This window comes from Cynocephalus volans, chromosome 5 (genome assembly GCF_027409185.1).
Source record: "Cynocephalus volans isolate mCynVol1 chromosome 5, mCynVol1.pri, whole genome shotgun sequence".
In the NCBI taxonomy this organism is placed as follows: Eukaryota; Metazoa; Chordata; class Mammalia; order Dermoptera; family Cynocephalidae; genus Cynocephalus; species Cynocephalus volans.
This window is the reverse complement of record NC_084464.1, coordinates 144,031,509-144,051,241: the sequence shown is the minus strand read 5'-3', so window position 1 is coordinate 144,051,241 and position 19,733 is coordinate 144,031,509. Positions and strand designations below refer to the sequence as shown.

Sequence of the window (19,733 nt, the reverse complement as noted above, 5' to 3'; positions counted from 1 at the left end):
AAAGAATCAGAGCATCTCAGTTAATTGGTACTGCTAAGATGTAAAGCTTAAATTTAAAAATATAATTAAAATAGTTATAATATCCTAGAAAGTGGGCATGAAAATTAAGAATAATAAACTGGTTGGTAAGTCATCTAATTCAACAGGCTTTCATTCAAAAAAATAAAATATAATATAATACAATAATAAAGTAAATATTCTGCATCTTTGGCCAAATTATCTCATCTCAATACAGATTCATAGTCACAACTCATACCAGACATCTCCTGGATGTCACTCAAATGCTTCATTTCAACTTAGTCAAAATAGAATTTGCTGTCCCCTCATGTTCCCCACAAACTTGCACTCCTGCCCCAACACCTTCTTCTCATATGTTCCCAATTTCGGGCTCTAATACCACCTGGCAATCTTCCTTGTCTCTAGCCCTTCCCCCTGACATTGCCTCATTTCTGGTCATTATCACCTCTGGCCTGGATGGCTACAAGAGTATCCTAAACAGACCTATCTGCTGTCACTTCCATGCCTGGTCCCAATCCACCCCTCACAATGCCATCAGCTAGATTTCTATAACACAGAAACCCCATTGCAGCACTCTCTCACTTCGTATCCTTTCTTACTTCTCCCCATCGCCAGCCACCAGGTTAAAACATAAAAGACTTGGCATGGCATTCAAGACCCCCTATTATCTGGACAACTCAGCTTTCAAGGAGTTTCTCTTTCCCGCAAGTCTCCAAAGAATTGGCTTTTCGCTTGCCAAAAGGCCCCTACTGAGGAATAAAATCTAACAGCCTTGCAGCAAGGAAATAAAACATAACTACATAAATCCAAATGATCCTCCATCCTTAACAGAAATTGCATGTATCATAGCATAATCCCAGAAATTCATTTTCATCTTCCACTGAGCTTCCAAACTATCCTTTATCAAAATTTACTCAAGATTCATCTTAAACTGAATACATAAGAAACTTCTTCATCTTCATGAAATAATCCCGTGGCCCTGCATCTGGCTGTCACAAGACATGAAGCAAGTGTAAACAGTGACTGTGTCATCTAAGCAGTTCTACATATGCCCTTGTCCTCACTTCATCTTCTGTAGTGCCCACCACCACACCGCCAGAATATTTATTTTACAATTTCAGGTGCTTATGACATTCGTCTTCTTTAACAAACACCTTTCCATTTCCAAACATGTTTCCATTTTAAATGTCTGTTCATTCACACAAAAGGAGACACATTTATACACAAGCCCACAGGAAAATTAAAATTCTCTTGCCTCAGAAAGACTCAGCAGAAGGTACTAAGTCTTTAACAATCATCTACCTATAGGGTGCAGAAAATAAAGCTATAGAATATTTTTTAAATAAAATGGAGAGAATGCTTTAAAATTAAGAACATTTAATAAAAGAGCAAGGGAGTGAAAAATCATGCAAATTACCATAATATGAAACATTCTAAACATAAATAAATGCACGTGTTTATCCTTAGATAAACAAGGAGATTTTAGTGGGCTGTTAATAAATGCCCTCTTTAACACATGCTATGAGCCAAAAGAGACTATTTTAGCAACATTAAATTATTTTTGAGAAGCAATTATTACTACACGTTATAACATACTTTAGTATTTTAATCAGCAACCTTTCGTTCTTGATGCTGTTTCCATAGATAAGTAACCCTGTGCTTATTTTTATCTAGAAAGATATATTTTTTGCCATCTGGCCAGAACAAGGATCCGATCCCCTGACCTTGGTGTTATAACATCCTGCTGTAACCAACTGAGCTAACTAGCCAGTCCCATTCAGAAAGATTTTAAATATTTCTATTTACATATATTTCTTCCACAGTTTAAATATTCATTAAATATTGAGAGGAGTTTTGGCTATGTTTAGAATATCTCCTAAGATAAAATGTGTTGAAACATATCATTAAACTTTCCAACAAGCCTGTGTTTTGCTGGTGTTCACTACCAAGTTTCATTTCAAGCCTACTTTACTCATTGTCTGTAAACTGTTACCTACTCAAGTGAATAGCCTAGATACCGGTTGAAATTAACACCATTACATAAATTAAGTATCCATGAGCATGTTTAGGCCAAACTTATAGTTATTTAAATCACAAAAAGTAAAATATTCTAGCATCTACCCACATTTAGAGCCCTCTATAACCCCCTAAAATCCAGATGATTGCTGACAATTTTATCAATTATCATTTATGTTGACCTCATGAGACTCCAGAAGGTGAGACAAAAGAGGAGATTTAACTTTGATACTTGCCTGGTCACACACATTACCAAGCCACAAATGAATTGTGCAATGAATAAGAAATAAGATGTAATATAAGTAAACAGAAATTTTCATTAAATTAATCTTAAGAACTCAACAGTAAACGACGTGAGAGTCTTTACACATAGAAACAAGTTATACATAAGCCTACTCCAAAAAGGTCCTTTTTAAAAATTTTGTAACTTTTTAATGAAAATAATTTCAAACTTAGAGCAAAACTGTAAGAATGAGAGCAGTTCAAAGAAAGCCTCTATACCTTTTAACCAAATCCCCAAATCTGTTGACATTTTACAATACTGTCTCTTCTTGACGTATCCAGGGAAAAGAGTTTCTAAGAATGAATTCAAAAAAGGCTATTGACACTAATTTCATAATGATGAAGTCAGGGTCCAAGGGGAGAATTTACTTAGGATTTGCACACAGACCACTGTGAAGGCGACAATATGGAATAACATGATCTCTGTCCTTGAAGAACCATGTGATCAACTGGGACAGGTGAAGACATGCATCAAACAACAATAGAATATGTGCTCACAATCATATCAGAAATAATAATTGTCAAACTCATGTGAGAACGACATGGCGTGAAGAAGTATTCAGATGTGAAATTGCAGTAGACAAGGAGACTTCCCAATTGAAATAGATTTTGAACTAAGTTGTAAGTGAGAAGGCCTCTCTGATTGGCAAGAATAGGTCAATCTGCACAGAGAAAACGAGAGGTTCAAGGGCACTAAAGCAGTAGTACTGGGGGCAGAAAAAAGCTCAGACATGCTTCATGAGAATCCTCGTAAACTTTTTTAAAGGAAAGATTTTATATTAGCATATTCATGTAAAAAAAAATTTGAACCTCCGACTGCAAATACAATCATAGTTATCAAGCCAAAGACATAAAAGTGATACCTTCAAGCCTAATATTCTTAGTTGTAAACTAAGCCATAGAATTTTTGCAGCTTTTATATTAAGTATGCATAATAAATGGGGAAAGAAACAACTCCTATTAAGGGAAAATGCTCTTATAATTTATGATTCAATAAAGCTAACTGTAATAAGGCTTAAAATGACAGAAAGCAGCATAGCTATGAGCCTCTAACTCTAAATAGACAATTATTACTTTCATAAAACAAAGTGGGGATTTTTCCTCTATAATAGTAAGTTGAAGTATTTTACAGCTCTTATTTCCAGAAACCAATTATTCACCAGGAAGCATGGATTTCATAACAGATTAAGGTGACAACCTCACGTTTTAGTAGTAATAGATTTGCATGTAGATGGATCAAAAGAGCAGCTCAAATAAAAACACTGGTTGTAGTTTCCCACAAACTTACCTGCATCTGCTTTTTGAGTTCCCTGGCCAAGATACTGTCCTGAAGAGCATTTTCCCGCTGAGAGGCATCCGCGAGCACATTCACTGTGGTTTCTGCTTCTTGGATCCACTTTAGGAAGTTCTCCAGATCTCTGCGAGAGGCCTGCACTGTCCTCAGCTCAGCCTCCAAAGCACTCTGCCTGTCGGCAATACTGAAAGTAACAACATGACAGGCACAGCTCTGTTACTTTGTGTGACACGCCACATCATGCACACTGTAAAGAAAAAATTAACAGGCAGGCTTAAAGGAACTTTTCTTTAAGTCACTGAATGTAACTTAAATAAAAGAGAGACTTATTTATACGTGCGCCTTGAATAATCCCTAACAGAGGAGTCATGTACATCGTGAGAAGAGTGAAAGGGAGAGAGACGTATAAATATTAACAAAATCATACCCGTTATCATAAAACAATTATGACTACATTTACATCTCATAATTATGTGTTATTTCCCCATATGTTTTATGTCAATTCTCTTGCATAATGCCTGACACTCAAAAGCAATATCAGTAAATACTCATATAATCAGTGACGAAATAAATTCCAGGAAAAAGTAAAATCCGAAGAACTATTTAAGATAAAAATAATTTAAAAGGCTTATTTTACGTATTTTAAACAATTCAGATCAATACAAGCTGGTTTTTTAATCTTATTTAATAATATTTGGAAGACAATGGACAATCAAACTTTACAGTATTATATTAAGTATTTATAGAATAACGATCATCTATCCATAATACGCCTTTAAAACTAGCTCCCACACACCATTTTTCAAGAAGCTCCTGGGAGGTGTCCTCCACAGAATTCCGTTTGCAAGTTGAGGAGGAAGATGTGAGAAGCATAAAAACAAGAGACCCCCGCACAGGGAGAAGCTAAGGGCTGTCCTGCTAATGGTGAAAGGAGATTTCAGAAAAGAAGGTGTGAATTCCACCTGGAGCAAATGAGCACTGTCATCACCATTCTGACCACTCTGAAATTCTGGTTTTCATTTGACAAAACTTACAAAGGATACACTCAAACAAAATGAGGAAATAACTCAGAAAAGGAAAACAAAACAACAACAACAACAAAAAAAAAAAAACCCATGAGATCCAGGAAATAGGGACTTCAAACTAGAAGAAAAGCAAAGAAAATACCCAGTACAATGGCTGTGCAGCAGGCCTAGAAAGCATGTCTCCAGAAGAGATGGCCCCAAGAAACAATATTAGAAGTGATGGGCGGCTTAATGTGATTGACTTTGTGGAAAATTGTACTGTCAGGCCATTGGGAAATGTGGGAATAATGAGCGATAGGTGCAAAGAAAACGAGGCACATAAAAACAAGGCAATTATTAATTTCAGGAAAACAGAGAGGAGACAAAAGTATAGTAAACTTCAGTACTTGGCTGTTAATAATGTTTGGACAGGCAATAACAATGTCAACATTGAATATCTATCTAAAAATTCAACGATGAAGAAGGGAAAAGAACAGAGGCATAAGAAAGCTATTTCCTTTATATTTACCAAAGAAGGATTTCAGTAGACAATGCCTAATATTGATGAATTGAAAAAGTATGGCATAAACATTTTCTTTAGAATGTAGAAATATAAAAATGACATAAGGAGAAGCTAAAAACACAGGAGTAGTTAGCCCCTAGGGAGGGGGATTGTGGTCAGTAGAGAGAGAAAAAGTAGATTTTGTTATAAACCTTTCAGTACTTAAAAAAAAAAAAATTTGTTTGTAATCAGATGCATACATTTCTTTAGTTTTTAAAATTTAGAAATTACCCAGCAGAATTTGGGTGATTGGTGGTGGTGGTGTTTTATCCTCCCTTGAACCTTGCCCATATTTTCAATTTTTAAAACATCTACAGAAAAAAATATTAAGAATAACCATGTGAAGGCTGTGCCAAAAAGGTACTAGAAAGCAGAGTTAAAGGAGTGTGCACAAGCTATTAACCCACCATGAACAGACAATTCTTACTTTAAGAACACTAAATATATAACATTTAATAATTATAAAATTTAGTAAAGCTAGACACTTTCATTTTCCATAATCAGAAGGCTTTATTATTTAAGAATATTCACATACATACATAACAGGCTATGTGGCAACAGCTAATGTAAAAATAGATGATCATTGCAGATTGGTGCTATTAAACCTGAGAATGCCCAGACTGGGGAAAAGGATGCAAATGTCTAAGAATCCTAAGGGTTGAAGACAGAGGATTTCCTATGCAGGAGAGACATTTACATTACATCTACAGGAGGTAGAAACCTAAAGTCTGCGCCAAAGGAAAAGTGAGCTATGAGGATCATAATCACCTGGCCTCAGACAATATTCCAGTGGGTGGAGTAATACCAGCAGCACACTCTGGTGACCAACGGAACATTCTGAACCCAAAAGTAGGGCAGTTTCTGTCAAATTGTCTACTGGTCATCAGTGGGGAAAGAGATACTACTTTTAAAACATTCACTTTATAGAAAGCTGCAAAAGAAACAACTTTTAGTTGTTTTTTTAAGAGATGTCTACTTTGTTGGTTATATAAGCAAAAGAATATGGGTTTTTAAATCAAGCAGACAAGGTTCCACCACTAACTAGCTGTGAAAGCTTGAGCAAGCTGCCCAATCTCCTCAAGCACCGTTTTCATCATCCCTAAACTCTGCGTAGCACACAAGTTCTCCATGATCTGGCTCTTGCTTTCCTCCCCGAGATTCATCTCATTACTCCAAGACTCATGCATTATTTATCTAAAAAAATGAGCCAATTACTAATCCTCCAAATGGTCACTGTCTCTTTCATGCACCCATGACTTCCCCTGCTATGGCTGTTAGTGTTCCATTGCAGCTGTAATAAATTACCACACATAGTGGCTTAAAGCAACACAAATTTATTATCTGACAGTTCTGTAGGTTAGTGTCTGACACATGGCTTCACTAGACTAAAACCTAGTTGTTGGCAGGACTGCATGCATTTCTGGAGGTTCTAGGGGTGCACTGTTTCCTTGCCTTTTCCATCCTCTGGAGGCCACCACATTCCTTGGCTCATGGCCACTTCGTCCACCTTCAAAACCACCAACAGCAGGTGAAGTCCTCACATCAGATCTCTCTGACCCATCCCTCTGTCTCTTCCTCCACTTTTAAGGAATCATGGGAAGAGACAGGGCCCACCCAGACAATACAGGATAACCTCCTCATCTTTGGGGGACATTTTTCTGCTGACCTCATTATCTCTGATCGTGACTGTAAGCGACTGTCTTCTCATCTGTTCGAAGCTTCTGAATCATCAGTGCACCTGCTACTCCCAGAGCCTTTATACAGTAGCAACTCAACAAGTACTTATTTGGATAAACTAATACAACAATAGGAATAATATCTCCCTTGCAGCAATATTTTAAGAAGAAAATGAGGTATAAGCCCATAAACATATCAAATATAGTAAACAATAAAAAATATCTTCCCTTACCTTGTATATTAATTTGGTGAAATACTGGGAAATTAATTTTGCTTATAGCATGCAAATGTGCAACTTAATAATAAATATCCCAGAGAATTTTTTTAAATGTACATATATCTGGTGTCAAATTATTTATCATGAACTTAATCAACTAATAAAAATAATGAACTTAAAACTAAACTCTACTTATAGCAGTCCAAACTGTCTTCATAGTATTATAATGAATACACATTTAAAAATTTATAATCAAAGTTTGTGTATGCATGTTAACTTGTACTGATTTCTGAAATTAATATTCCTTTACCCCTTAGTTTTTTCTTTAACTAGATCCAAGGCTACAGTATAGTACACTAGATATTATAAGAATCTTTTATCCACTTTCAAAGAGATTTACATGATTTATCAAAGCACCAAAGGGCAAAAAAAATCACTGAAATTAGAGGCTCAGTAATATGTATGTACGCTTTATCACACAGGCTAATAAATTACTTTTAATGCCATTTGTACACTGTTCTCAGAAGAAAATGACCTAATTCTACCACCTCCACTATTTACTAGAGATGTGGCTTGGGGTAAATCATTTCAAATCTCCAATTCATTTTTTTTTTTTCATCTTTAAAATAAGGAGCTTGGACTAGATCAGTAAAAGACCTGCTTCGAAATCTCCAGGCATCCTTTTAAAACTAGATAATCCATCACAGAGACTTTAAGACCTGTAGAAGAGTTCCTCCGTTCTCATCCCCATCCCAAGCTTCAAATTTGGCTTCATTAAGAATCGCTGCATGTAAATGAAATGCTGCTGATGGGAACAGACCAGCAGTGTGCAGACAGTAGAAAGGCTGAAAGGCATCAGTGTCAAAGATTTCTAAGATCACATCTAGCACTGAACTTGCATTAGTCTTCGATCCTCAGTGCAGATTTTATATTTGATAGTTCTGGTTTCAGCAAAGATCAGAACAGAGCTGGAGGTAGTCCTGAGAAATGTATATAAAGTGAATATAAGAGAAAGAGCACTATTGCAGGAAAAGAAATTATTTTAAGTTTTGGAATTTGTGGCTAGAAGAAAAAGGCAGAGAATATTTATCAAAAATCTTTTGTAAGCTATAAATCGCAAGAATAAGGATAAGCTGAAAACCTAAAAGATACAATTGAAGTGCAGAAGGGTAACTAGCAGAAATAAAAATTTCTACTTCAAACAGAAGAAGTAACAGACTTTAGAATTCTTTAGCGCAAGAAATGGTACAGACTGAAAATCTAAATAGCTTCTCATAAAAGATTTATGGACATCCATGGGTGACAGATTTATAATAGTTTATATTAAAGGGAACTAAGATTTTCTAAATGTAAACTTAGTTCTTAAAGAGATTTCTGTAATAAAAGCAGTTATGATATGCTATAAAATAGCCTATAGTCATTTTGTAACATAACAAAACATGGTCACCCACATAACTTTCTAAAATGTCATCCTAAAGATGTTAAATAATACTTGATATTTTAAGCTACAAGATATATTGTTTAATCAAGTGTTCATGTGCTTATAACTGGCCAAAAAAGTGTTTAAACACAAATAGGTAAAAAAAAATTTTTTGGAGACTTTAATAGAAAAGAACATATTAGGAAACCCATAGATATGTGTTGCTAAATTCTGGTGTACTTATAGGGTGACCTTTACAGTGATATGAGATTTAAATATATTTATTTCTTCTAGAGCATAAAATGGTAGCATCAGTAGCTTGAGTGGCAAGTAGAAAACATACAATGAAACAATTCTTTAAGCTTTTCAATGGGTACCTTCACAAGGTAATTTTGTTCTTTCATCGATAAAATAGCATTTATCTGGAAAATATATTAAAGCATGCTGTGGGGAAAATGCAGTTGAAGTGAAGAATTAGTCACTGCAGATATTCCCAATGATTTATGGTCTTTTGGTGACCAATCCTTGCTGTACACGAGAGGTTGGGTCATCACCAAGATTCTTAAAAATTCACTCCATGGGACTTAAGGAGACTCTGTCCTAAGCTGCTAATGCTGTACCAGTCAAGAAGCTCACCATCACCACACCTCCCATACCGTCCCCTCATGCCACAATCTTGAATAACCCAAAGTAGCAGCTCTCCCTGGGGTTGCCATTGCCAGTAAATAAATATTCAAGACCACAGAGATATTTCTGTGAGAGGATTTGTCTTACTACATCCTAACTAAGTTGCTACCAAACATTTGTTCGTCATTAGTCAACCAATAATGGACTGTACCTCCAATACTACTCTATATCTTCCCCAATCTGCCCCAATCCATGCCCTAAATCCTCTTCCACCATGCCCAGAGCCCCTGTTCTAGGATCAGCAGACTCCTCCGTTCCTTCAGTCTCCTCTGAGCAATCTCTTCCCATGTCTTCATTGAAATTGGCTTCCCTAGGACCATCAATTCCCCTGGGAACTTTTTTTTTTTTTTTTGGCAGTTGGCTGGTGTGGGGATCTGAGCCCTTGATCTTTGTGTTACAAGGCACCGCTCTAACCAGCTGAGCTAACCGGCCAGCCCTCTCCTGGAAACTTTTAATAGATTTTTTCTTTTTCCTCTCAGATCCTTTATCCCTCAGTGTGAGGAGTTGGAATAAGGAATTGTTCTTCCATCTTCCATGCAAAATCCTCCCGTATTTAAAGCTCAGGCCATTTATCCACTACGTTCATATACTAAGCTCCAGGTCCAGGGTCACTGCATATCGTTATAAAGGTCTCACTGCCTCAACAGATAAGTGGAGACTGAAATCCAACTCAATATCTACTTGCCAAGCCACAAGCTCTGGTGAGGGACTGTATCACCAGAGAAAGGGACACCTTAGATGCCATTATGAACTAGAGGCAATCCTGGTCTCCATTCCCTTCCAAATACCTTCTTCTCTCCTGCTCCCTCTCTCCATCTTTTATCTGCATTTTTTTATACCTGCCTCTGAGTAGATCAATATCACTAAAGAACACTTCAACAGGGCTCTCTTTCCCCTAGGTTTATTATTATAAAACACTAATAAGCACCCACCACTGCCCAGCATACTATGTGTTCCCCCAAGGAAACTCTGTCCCACTCACTAAGATTCTGATTTTACATCCAATCCTCTTTTTTCCGTCCTCTCTCAATCCCACCTCCAACCTCATAGACGTTCAGTCCTTGCACAGAGAATCATTCATCTTCGCACCACTAAGGCTCTGGTCCACGGGCATCTGGACTCATTTCTTACTGTTTTCTCCTGTCATGATGGAAAATGCATCTCAGCTCTTACCAAATTCAGTTCTCCAGATCTCACCTACTTTTCTACTCACACATTTCCTTTGCCCCTTCCTTTGCCCCTGTGTCTTGAATCATCAGTCTTTCCTCTACTGGAGCATTCCCATAAGCATACAAACATGCTTTACCATGTCCCATTTTAAAAGAAAAGTCAATCACCTCTCTCAACCCTTCAACCCCCTCCAGTTACTACTCAATCTCCCTGTCCTTCCTCACAACAAACTTCTCTACTGCTGTTTCCATAAATTGTTTCTACTTTCTTACCTTCATCTCACTCTCTAACTTCTAGCCCAATCACATCCTTGAAACTCCTCTTTTCAAAATCACCAGGAATCTCCAAGCTGTGGAATTCCTTTAATGATGTTCTGTATCTCTTTTCTGATTTCTCAGCCTAATTCAATACAGTGGACAGTCCCCTTTTAGAAATATTCTCTTCTCTCCACCTCTCAACACCACAAATCCTGGATTTTCTTTCTACTTCAATGGAAACTTTTTCTCAGTCCCTTTTGCTCTCCTCGTCGATCTCATCCAGTTCCACAGACTTAATCTCTGGTGTAAATGCTGAGAATTCCTCAATTCATATCTGAGATCCAGAACATGTGAGTTCCAGATTCATACACCCAATTGCCTATTTGACCTATACAACTGGGTATCTAATAGGCATCTCAAACATATCAAAACCCATTTTTTAAATTTTTCTTTCCCAAAAATCCTACAGCCTTTCCCAATTCAGTGAATGGTACCCCAGTCATCCTTTTACAAAATGCCACCTTTGACTGTTTCCACTCCCGCAAATCACATACTAATCCACCAAAGCCCACCTTTTCTATTTCCAAAGCATATCTCAGATCTATCATTTTTCCATCATTGTTGACATACAGTAGCCAAGGGTATTGCCATTTTCCAACTGGACCACAGCAATCACTTCCATTCTGGTCTTCCCAGTTACTCTCTTATAGCTCTTCAATCTATTCTCCACATAAGAACCAGAGGCATTAAATTTTAATATGTATAAATTAGACAGTGTCACTGCCTTACTTAATAATTCCAATAGTTTTCCATTGTACTCATAATATCCAAGCTCCTTCCCATGTCTTACAAAGTTCAGCATGACCTGGCTTCTGCCTCCCTCTTCTACCACATCTCATGCCCATACCCCCTTATTCATTATATTTCAACCACATTCTATGCCCTTTGCTGACTCGTGACTTTTATATTTGCTGTTCACACTGAAATTTTCTTCAGATGGTTCTTTCTTAACCCTCAGAATCAGCTCAAATGCCATCTTCTAAGCAATGCTTTCTAAATTTGCCCAAGCTAAATAAGTTCCTCTTTTACATTGCACCTATTTAATTTCTTTCCCCTCCTAAACAGTCTCCTATAGTGCACAGGCCATTTATCCATTACGTTCATATACTAAGCTGTATATGTATATGTATTATTTTCTTATTTACTACATGGTTTACCCATAGGGTATATTTATGGCTGAATCTCCAGGGCTGATCACAAAGCTTAGGAAATAAGAAGCTAAAAGAATACTTGTATAATTAATACATTGATTAATTAATGGAAAAAAGAACAAATGAAAGTAAAAAGATATAAATAAATAAAGGACTGTGGGCACTGGCCCTCTAGTTTATTTGACATGGAGTTAAATGTACTAAGAAAATATCTGCATGCGGGAGCTTGATATTTACAAAATAAAAACATTAGCATTCTTAGGTATATATCACAAAGACATTTTTGGTAACATTTTTTTTTAAGGCAATAAAATGGTACCTGAAATATTAAAACAACGTAACAGAAGAGGAAAGTACAGAAGAGTGTAATTTTTACACTTTTCTTCTTGGCCAGTTTTATTCCCAGCTTGGAAGGGAAAACTAAAAATGACATGCTAGCTAACAAAAATAAAAGCAACAGGCTGAAACATAAAGGTGACTTTCGGGGAAAGAAGCAAACTTCCAAAAGTATAGGTCAACTTGACTGACCCACATCTCTCAACCTCATACTGGTGAACAGGCTAAAAAGATAAGACTACCTGTACTTTTCACCAAAGCCCATTTATTTGGGAATGACAGCTGCTACAGCACTCACTTTAAGAGCTCAAAGGTTCCCCTGGCTAATGTCAGGCTGCTGTAAGATACAATCCCAATGTGAGTATCGTCCATTGAGCATTGTTAAAAGATATTGACCAAATTGAAGAATGGATAAATGCAGAAGAAGAATGCTTAATTTTTATCAATCTGTAGAGACAATAAACAATCACTACTGGAAAAGTAGTAACAGAAATAACAGAAGTTTCAAAATATACGACAAAATAAATTGGGAAAGCAATCAAAAGTCAAATTTTTGGAAATTAGCTGTTTTCAAAACGGTCAAGGGCTTCACAAATTCAGTCTTTAGTATACACAGTATTTATATAACCCCTGTAAACTATGTACAGTCCACATGTCCAGCTGGCCATTATTAATAAGTTAATGAACATTAATGAGAAAAAAAAATAAAGTTGCCTCACCAGATAAATCTGTATTTGCAGCTCCCAAAAGAAATAATTGTGTCTAAAAATGCATATGGTGGGATTTTAACCAAGGACTGTCAGATACCATACCCAGTGTGCTTTCTGTCCTACCCATACAAACATAGAAACACTTTAAAACAGGCAAGGCAAAATACTTCATGGGGCCAAGGACAAGGAGAAAAATACATAGTGATTAGTGATTTGTAAGAAAGAAATTATTTATAGCATAGAGTTATATTGTCTCATTTTCTTCACAATACTTCAGCATAGACAACTATGTGTATGTATATATACATGTGCATATGTACATGTGTACATGTATGTGTGCATATACATATACATTTATATACACACATATACATACATATAAAATGTTATTTTAGCCATGGAATGCCTAAATATAATGCTAAACTAACATTTCAGACCCAAATCAGGCTTCCATACTCCAAAAGTTACTGTAAACATATTTCAAATATTTGCATAAAAAAATAAGTTAACTGGCATTAAGAAATGTAAAGGAAAAAAAGTCACAAGTGAAAACAGGAGTGGTCAAGATGTGTAGATTAGTTAGAAACATTAGAGACAGGCCTACTGTCCACAGAATCCAAAACAACAGGAGTCAGTTGTGCTTCAGAATTCCGAATTTTGGGTACATCAAAAAACTAATATTATGAATGTATCTATGTTACATATTACCCCTGAGCAGGGTCTGGGGAAGCAAACACATTAATATTTCTGCAGCTAGAAGCAAGGCTACTCATGTTAAGCAAGATGAATAAAGACTATAATAAATAGCTTCATGCCATTTCAAAGCTTTCTGTTATCAGAGCTTTTTGAATTTTGGCATTGTAGATAAGGAATTGTGAACTGCTAACTGTGAATGGCCAAATTACTTGAGCCAATTACAATTCCTACAAAACATCTCCTTTGAAAGTTGATATTAAACTTCACACATTATGCCATACTAACAGAACCCCATGTACAAGTATAATAACCCTTCACCTCTCCAAAATTTGGCTGACAATGATGTATAGAGAGAATCTGGCTGGGAAAGAAGAGGAGAGCTGTGGTAAAAGGCTTCTTAGCAGCCATCAGAGTGGGCACAGTGGCCACGTCCTGGACAGCATCACATTATTCATAGAAGAGGCCCCTTATCTTTAATCTGATCTGGTTTCTAAACTCAACATAGGTAAGTACCAGTAAGAAGAATCACAAATAGATCTGAGAGGCAGGTACAAAAAGCAGTCACCAGCAATAGCTGACATTCTGATAACAAAGAAGACAAATGAAACTCTTTCTAAAGAAGGTAAGAGCCTGAAGAAGGGGCAGTTAAAGGGCTTGAATTGCAGCCCCAGCTCCGCCCGTATGTCCTGAGTAAATCCTTAACTTCTCTGTACCCCAGTTTATTTGTCAACAAAATGCTGATGAAAATGCCGACTGTCTCCTTTGCTTGTTTTGAGGATGAAATAAAAATAATTCAGGTGAAGGGCTTAGCACAGGGGCTGACAATGAAAAGACACTCAATTAAATGTATACGCTAATGATAAAGCATAAAACCACACAAAGCACAGCAGCATGAGTAAATTTACTATCAATTCTTCAGAACTCAGAGCACAGACAGTATTATCATCATTTAGTATAGAAAAATATCACCTTGGCTGTGTATGTGACTTTGAACATGTCATTTAACTTCTCTGAGCCTGAGAACATTAGATTCTCAAGGAAGGTGATAAGTGGTTCTTCGGAGGGGCAGCGACAGAAAAAATTTACTGTTTTTATGTATAAAGGACAACCACACAATAGAGAAACAGATGCATAATATTCCATGGTATTAAAATTTCATGGGGCAGAGGGAGGGGAGAGCCTCAAAAGGCTCCTTAGGGAAACAATAATGAATAAAAGGTTGAGAGACACAGCTCTTAAAGTTCCTTAATTCTATCTTTGCAACGATATATCAAGAATTTTTTTTAAAAAAATTAATATAGGTTCCCATACCATACTTTGTTTAAGGCAAGGAAAGATTTATATATTTTAGAAAGATGTCCACTTAGAACAATTAAAAATTGGAAACAACATTGTATTTAAAAGAGAAAACTCTCTCAATAAACAGAAATCCTAGCTGTCATTCATGAAGGGATCCTGTGATCCACTTTGTTATATTTTCTCTGCTTTATAGACAGCAATATTTTTAAGTCTTGTCTAAATACTAACATAATTACTATGTCCCCCAAAGATGCAGAAAGAAAACAGAATAAAAACAACTACGTGTAACTGCCATAAAATTGGAACACTGTGGTTGTCTTAGTTATGATAAATGAAAGATCACCTTGGAATATAATTCATTTTTAATTGCATCTTCGGTCTAATCTAACTACTGCTGTAGACTGTCTTAAAATATTTACGAAGTAGAAGCAAAAAAAGAATTGGAGGTGCTAAATTCAGCAAACCACACATTCCTAAGTGGTCAATTTTTGCTGGATTGTTTACAACAACAACAAAGTCATAACTCTTAGGAGTGGAACTTTTGGAAAAACACAGATAAAGTATGTTTAAGGACTGTCTCTCTTACCCCTTCTTCCCTGCCTTAGTTATGGGATCCTTACCATATCCAAATAATCTGTCACAATAAAAGAGAAAAGCTGTACTAAAATGCTAGGAAGATCAACATTATAATCATTCTGCTTTAACCACTTAGTGAAGTGTTGTATTTGTTAACCCAGTCTTACTTTCTCCAGTATTCTAGGTAATATCTAACAATGCATTAGAGTTCACATACTGCCCTCATAATTCTCATCTTTGAGTTTTCAGAGCTGCTTTACAGATTTTAATTAAAAATAACATTCTGGAAATGTACAGAACTCCTCCATGTCGAACTGTTATTAAATGCTTGGCCATACTTTATTACCAGGAATATATATCTTAAAGTGACCTGATATTATCCATTTCATTTACTGCAAAATAAACGTGTTTTGTTATCAAATTCATTTTCAGGTAGTTGCATTTGAATAGATAAAGATGTGTGTGAAACCATAATTTCATTTAGGCACAGGCATTCTTAGTACTATGCATGAAGTAAACAGTTTTTTTACTAACGATGAATATAAATATGCAATCTTAAAGACATGCTAACCACTGTTTATAGTTTCTCAAATGCTAGGTGTTCAAGTGACAGAAAAAAATCTCTTATAAATACATATGCTATTTTAGGCTGTTCAAAGTATACTGACTCGACAGAGTAATGGAAAGAAAAGATGATAAATTAGTTAAAACCCTAAATACACATAGATTATTTCAGGGGTCTAATATTGGACCCTTGTGTGTCTGGTCCTCAACTGAGGATGCCCCAGCCAAATATCACACTCTTATAATTACCATCGGGGATAATATTACCCTAATGGAAATACATTGTTCCTTACCATCAGTGCACTACAAAATGTATTCTAGGTAATACCCAGAGGCATAAAAATATCAGAACACATAAAATGATCACTGGCAAGATTAAGGCTTATTCAAAAAAAAAATTCTGTTGTAGAAATTCAAGTAGATATTGTATAAATACACATTCCACAATAAGTAAGTACGGTAATACTAACTCAGCACATCACAGAAAATAGACAAGATAATAATAAAATGTGGGCCGACCCCGTGGCTCACTCAGGAGAGTGCGGCACTGGGAGCACAGCGGCGCTCCCGCCACGGGTTCGGATCCTATATAGGGATGACCGGTGCGCTCACTGGCTGAGGGTGGTCACAAAAAAGGACAAAAAATAATAATAATAATAATAATAATAATAATAAAATGTACTTCTACTAGTCACATGTTTGGTATGTTTCCAAGAGAAAGACAAAGCAATCGAATTCTCAGCTTGACAATATACATTTACCTGCCAGGACCTTTGAGTTACCTTTGTTTTAGATTGATCCATGATGTTTTTAAGTATTCAGTGGTTTCTTTCACATTCCTCGTGTCATCACTACCATATTCCTCCAGCAGTTTCTGCAGGACATTGTCAAATGCCATGACAATACCATCACCAGGATCCAGTTCTTGAAGCAATATCTGCAGTGTAATTTCAAGTGTAACTGTTAGCCTTGATCATTCAGTAACTAATATTATCAAAACATTAGCACTCCTGGAAGGTTTTGACATACTTTAAGCACAAATAACATAAAAATAAAACAGATTACGGGCGAAACTCTTGCACATAAGCTTAAACCAAAATAATTCTAGAAGTGAAAGGAAAATGTCTAAGAAAGTGATCGAGTACATAGCAGATGATACTAAAAGATGATTTATTACCTTTTCCTCTTTGAGATATTTTACTTCCTCAACATTTGTCTTTTTCATTCCTTCTGCTACATATCTAGCCCTTACAGGAACAAGCATTGTATAGGAATGAACACAGAGAGAGTTTCTCTATATGTGCTTGGAGAAATGGAAATGACCAGCAATATGGAAGTCTTCTGTCTCTTGTCCCTAGATCACGTGTATGTTTACAAAGTCAACTGCTTTGACAGGTCAAGCAGCCAAGGAAGGGCTACTGAGAGTTTGCCTGAATAACTAAACTGATGCTGAGTATGTCCAGAGGCATTCATTCCTTGACACAGTTTTCCAATCTCTGAGTCTCTGGATCAAGATACTCCCCATGAAATCTAAATGACAATTGAATGTTCCCATGATGGTTTTTGTAGCATCTGGCAAAACAAACAAACAAAAAACCAACTACCCTAAAGTTTCAGAAGAAAAGAATCACACTGTTGATTAGAAAAGAATTTTCTGAATATAACGATTAAACACTGACATCACTTTTAACTGTATTTCTCCAGTTAAGTGTCCTGGGGCTTTGTTATTACTTTCAAGTCATGTGTTGAAAACAATCCACAGGTACTGTGAACACAGAGTATGATCCAGGAAACTTGCCACTTGCTTTTTAAACTGTAACCATGGAAAGTCTACATTTGTAAAGAATAAAAACATACTTCTGTGTTTTAGATTTTGTTTCCCACATATTTTGTATTATATTCTTCATAAATGCTCAGTTTCATCTTAGGTTATCTGAAGGGCAAATAAATGTTACACCAATATATAAACTCACAACCACAACCTCCAATTTAAGAATATATTTATGATTGCAGAGAGATTTAAAACAGCACTTTAAAAATACCGTTAGGTGTTCGACATTATCAACTCTATAATCAAACTGATCACAAGAAAGGCATCCGCTATTATGATACTGATAAAACTGTTTGCTTACAAAGGTATTAAAAGAAACTAAACTTACTTATTATCTGATTTGTTCACTACAGTAACCCTCAAATAAAAGTCTCAGGAAATTTTATAAATAAAAAATAACCTTTGGAAAAATAAATAACTAAATAACCTTCGGGGTAGGTGAGGAAGGGAGCAAAAGGAGGGTTCCTGGAATTCTGAAAAATGTTCACTTTCTAAATGTTGGTTCATGGGTGTGTTCCACTTGCAAAAACTCAACGAGCTGTATATCTAGGAGACACGGACATTTCTATTTGTTATGCCTCCAGAACTTTTTCAAAAAACCTTCCTGATCCAACTCTTCGTATACTTTTCGATACATATTCTAAGAACTTGGAAAAGATTATAACAGGGTCCTCAGAATTACAGTTAACAACAACAACAAAAAAAATGCACCCAACAAAACGATACTGCCAAAAAACACCTAATGAGTCTTACTTGATTATCAGAAATTTGTTTGATTAGTGGATCCCTTCGGGCTTGCTGGAGAATATAGAGCCGAGCCTCGTATTTTCTCATAAGTTCTTCAGTCTCCTCCCTGTGGTCGTCCCACTGAAGGCTGTCAATAATCATGTCCTCCAGCTGCTGCTGTCTTAACTCAACACCATGCTGAGTGTTATCCCACTGGTTCTTGACCTTTTCCACTGGGGGAGGCATCATAAAAAATAAACCCAAAAAGTTACTAGCAGGAAAGGGAAAAAATACTCGATACCAAATTTACCATAAATAAGTCTGTAACTAGAAAAGAAAAGAGAGGCAAATTGATAAATATATTTTAAAGGAGTTTTAATGCATGTCTGCCACACTATACAATTAATATATTTCTGAAATCATTCTTAAGAAAAAAATCTTGAGGATTTCTGGTCAAGATGGCAGAATAGACAGTCCCCAGCATCACTCTCTCCCACAAATCAACGAATTTACGACTATAAAAATATAACATCAGCCAAGCTGGGGCCAATGGAGCTCAAGTGAAGAGGGGGAGAGATCTATGGAACTCCTGAAGGTGGGAGAAGCCACGAAGAGAGAAAGAAAAAACTGCTCTCAGTGTTTTGGGCTGCGGCTGCTTTAATGCTGGAGCACATGGAGCAGGAGCCCGCAGAAGCCGCAGCTGTGCCCTTCAAATGGAGTTACTTGGAGGTGGGGGGGAGAAGAGGACTTTGATGGCCCCCAGGACAGTAAGACCACTAACAGGGTTCACATGGACCCATGCAGGAGCTAGAAGCCAGAACAGCTGAAAAAGGGGAGCCACTCAGAGGACAGTGAGTCATCACAAGGGACCGGCGCACAGCCCACAGCATGGGAAGTGTTTGTAGCACGGGTGGTGTGGGAGACAGGGCCACCAGGAGAACACTGGGACACAGCCGATCTGCCACCCAGTCAGTACGGGATCACTCAGAGGAGATTGGTCGGGAATGCAGAAGTGCATGGGGTGCAATTCGATGAAAAAACTCAGGCCCATATCAGAGTTTCTACACAACCCAGCTGCACTGAGTATCTCAATCAAGTACTGGTTCCCACAGGAAGATCCCCCATTTTACAAGCAAGCAAAGAACAAAAACATGGTTCCGGCCCAGGCACACCATGAATG

At 36.7% G+C, this 19,733-nt stretch overlaps 1 protein-coding gene across 4 annotated transcripts in view; it reads right to left on the bottom strand.

Annotated features, from left to right (window-relative positions):
- Positions 1-19,733, bottom strand: part of UTRN (utrophin) — a 473,290-nt gene that overhangs the window by 224,290 nt on the left and 229,267 nt on the right. For all 4 annotated transcript variants that reach the window (XM_063097714.1, XM_063097711.1, XM_063097712.1 and 1 more), the window contains 3 exons: positions 18,581-18,786; positions 16,779-16,933; positions 3,605-3,794 (listed from right to left, as the gene is read on the bottom strand). In XM_063097714.1, the coding sequence (XP_062953784.1) occupies positions 3,605-3,794; positions 16,779-16,933; positions 18,581-18,786 (551 nt within the window). The remainder of the gene's footprint in view (positions 1-3,604; positions 3,795-16,778; positions 16,934-18,580; positions 18,787-19,733) is intronic.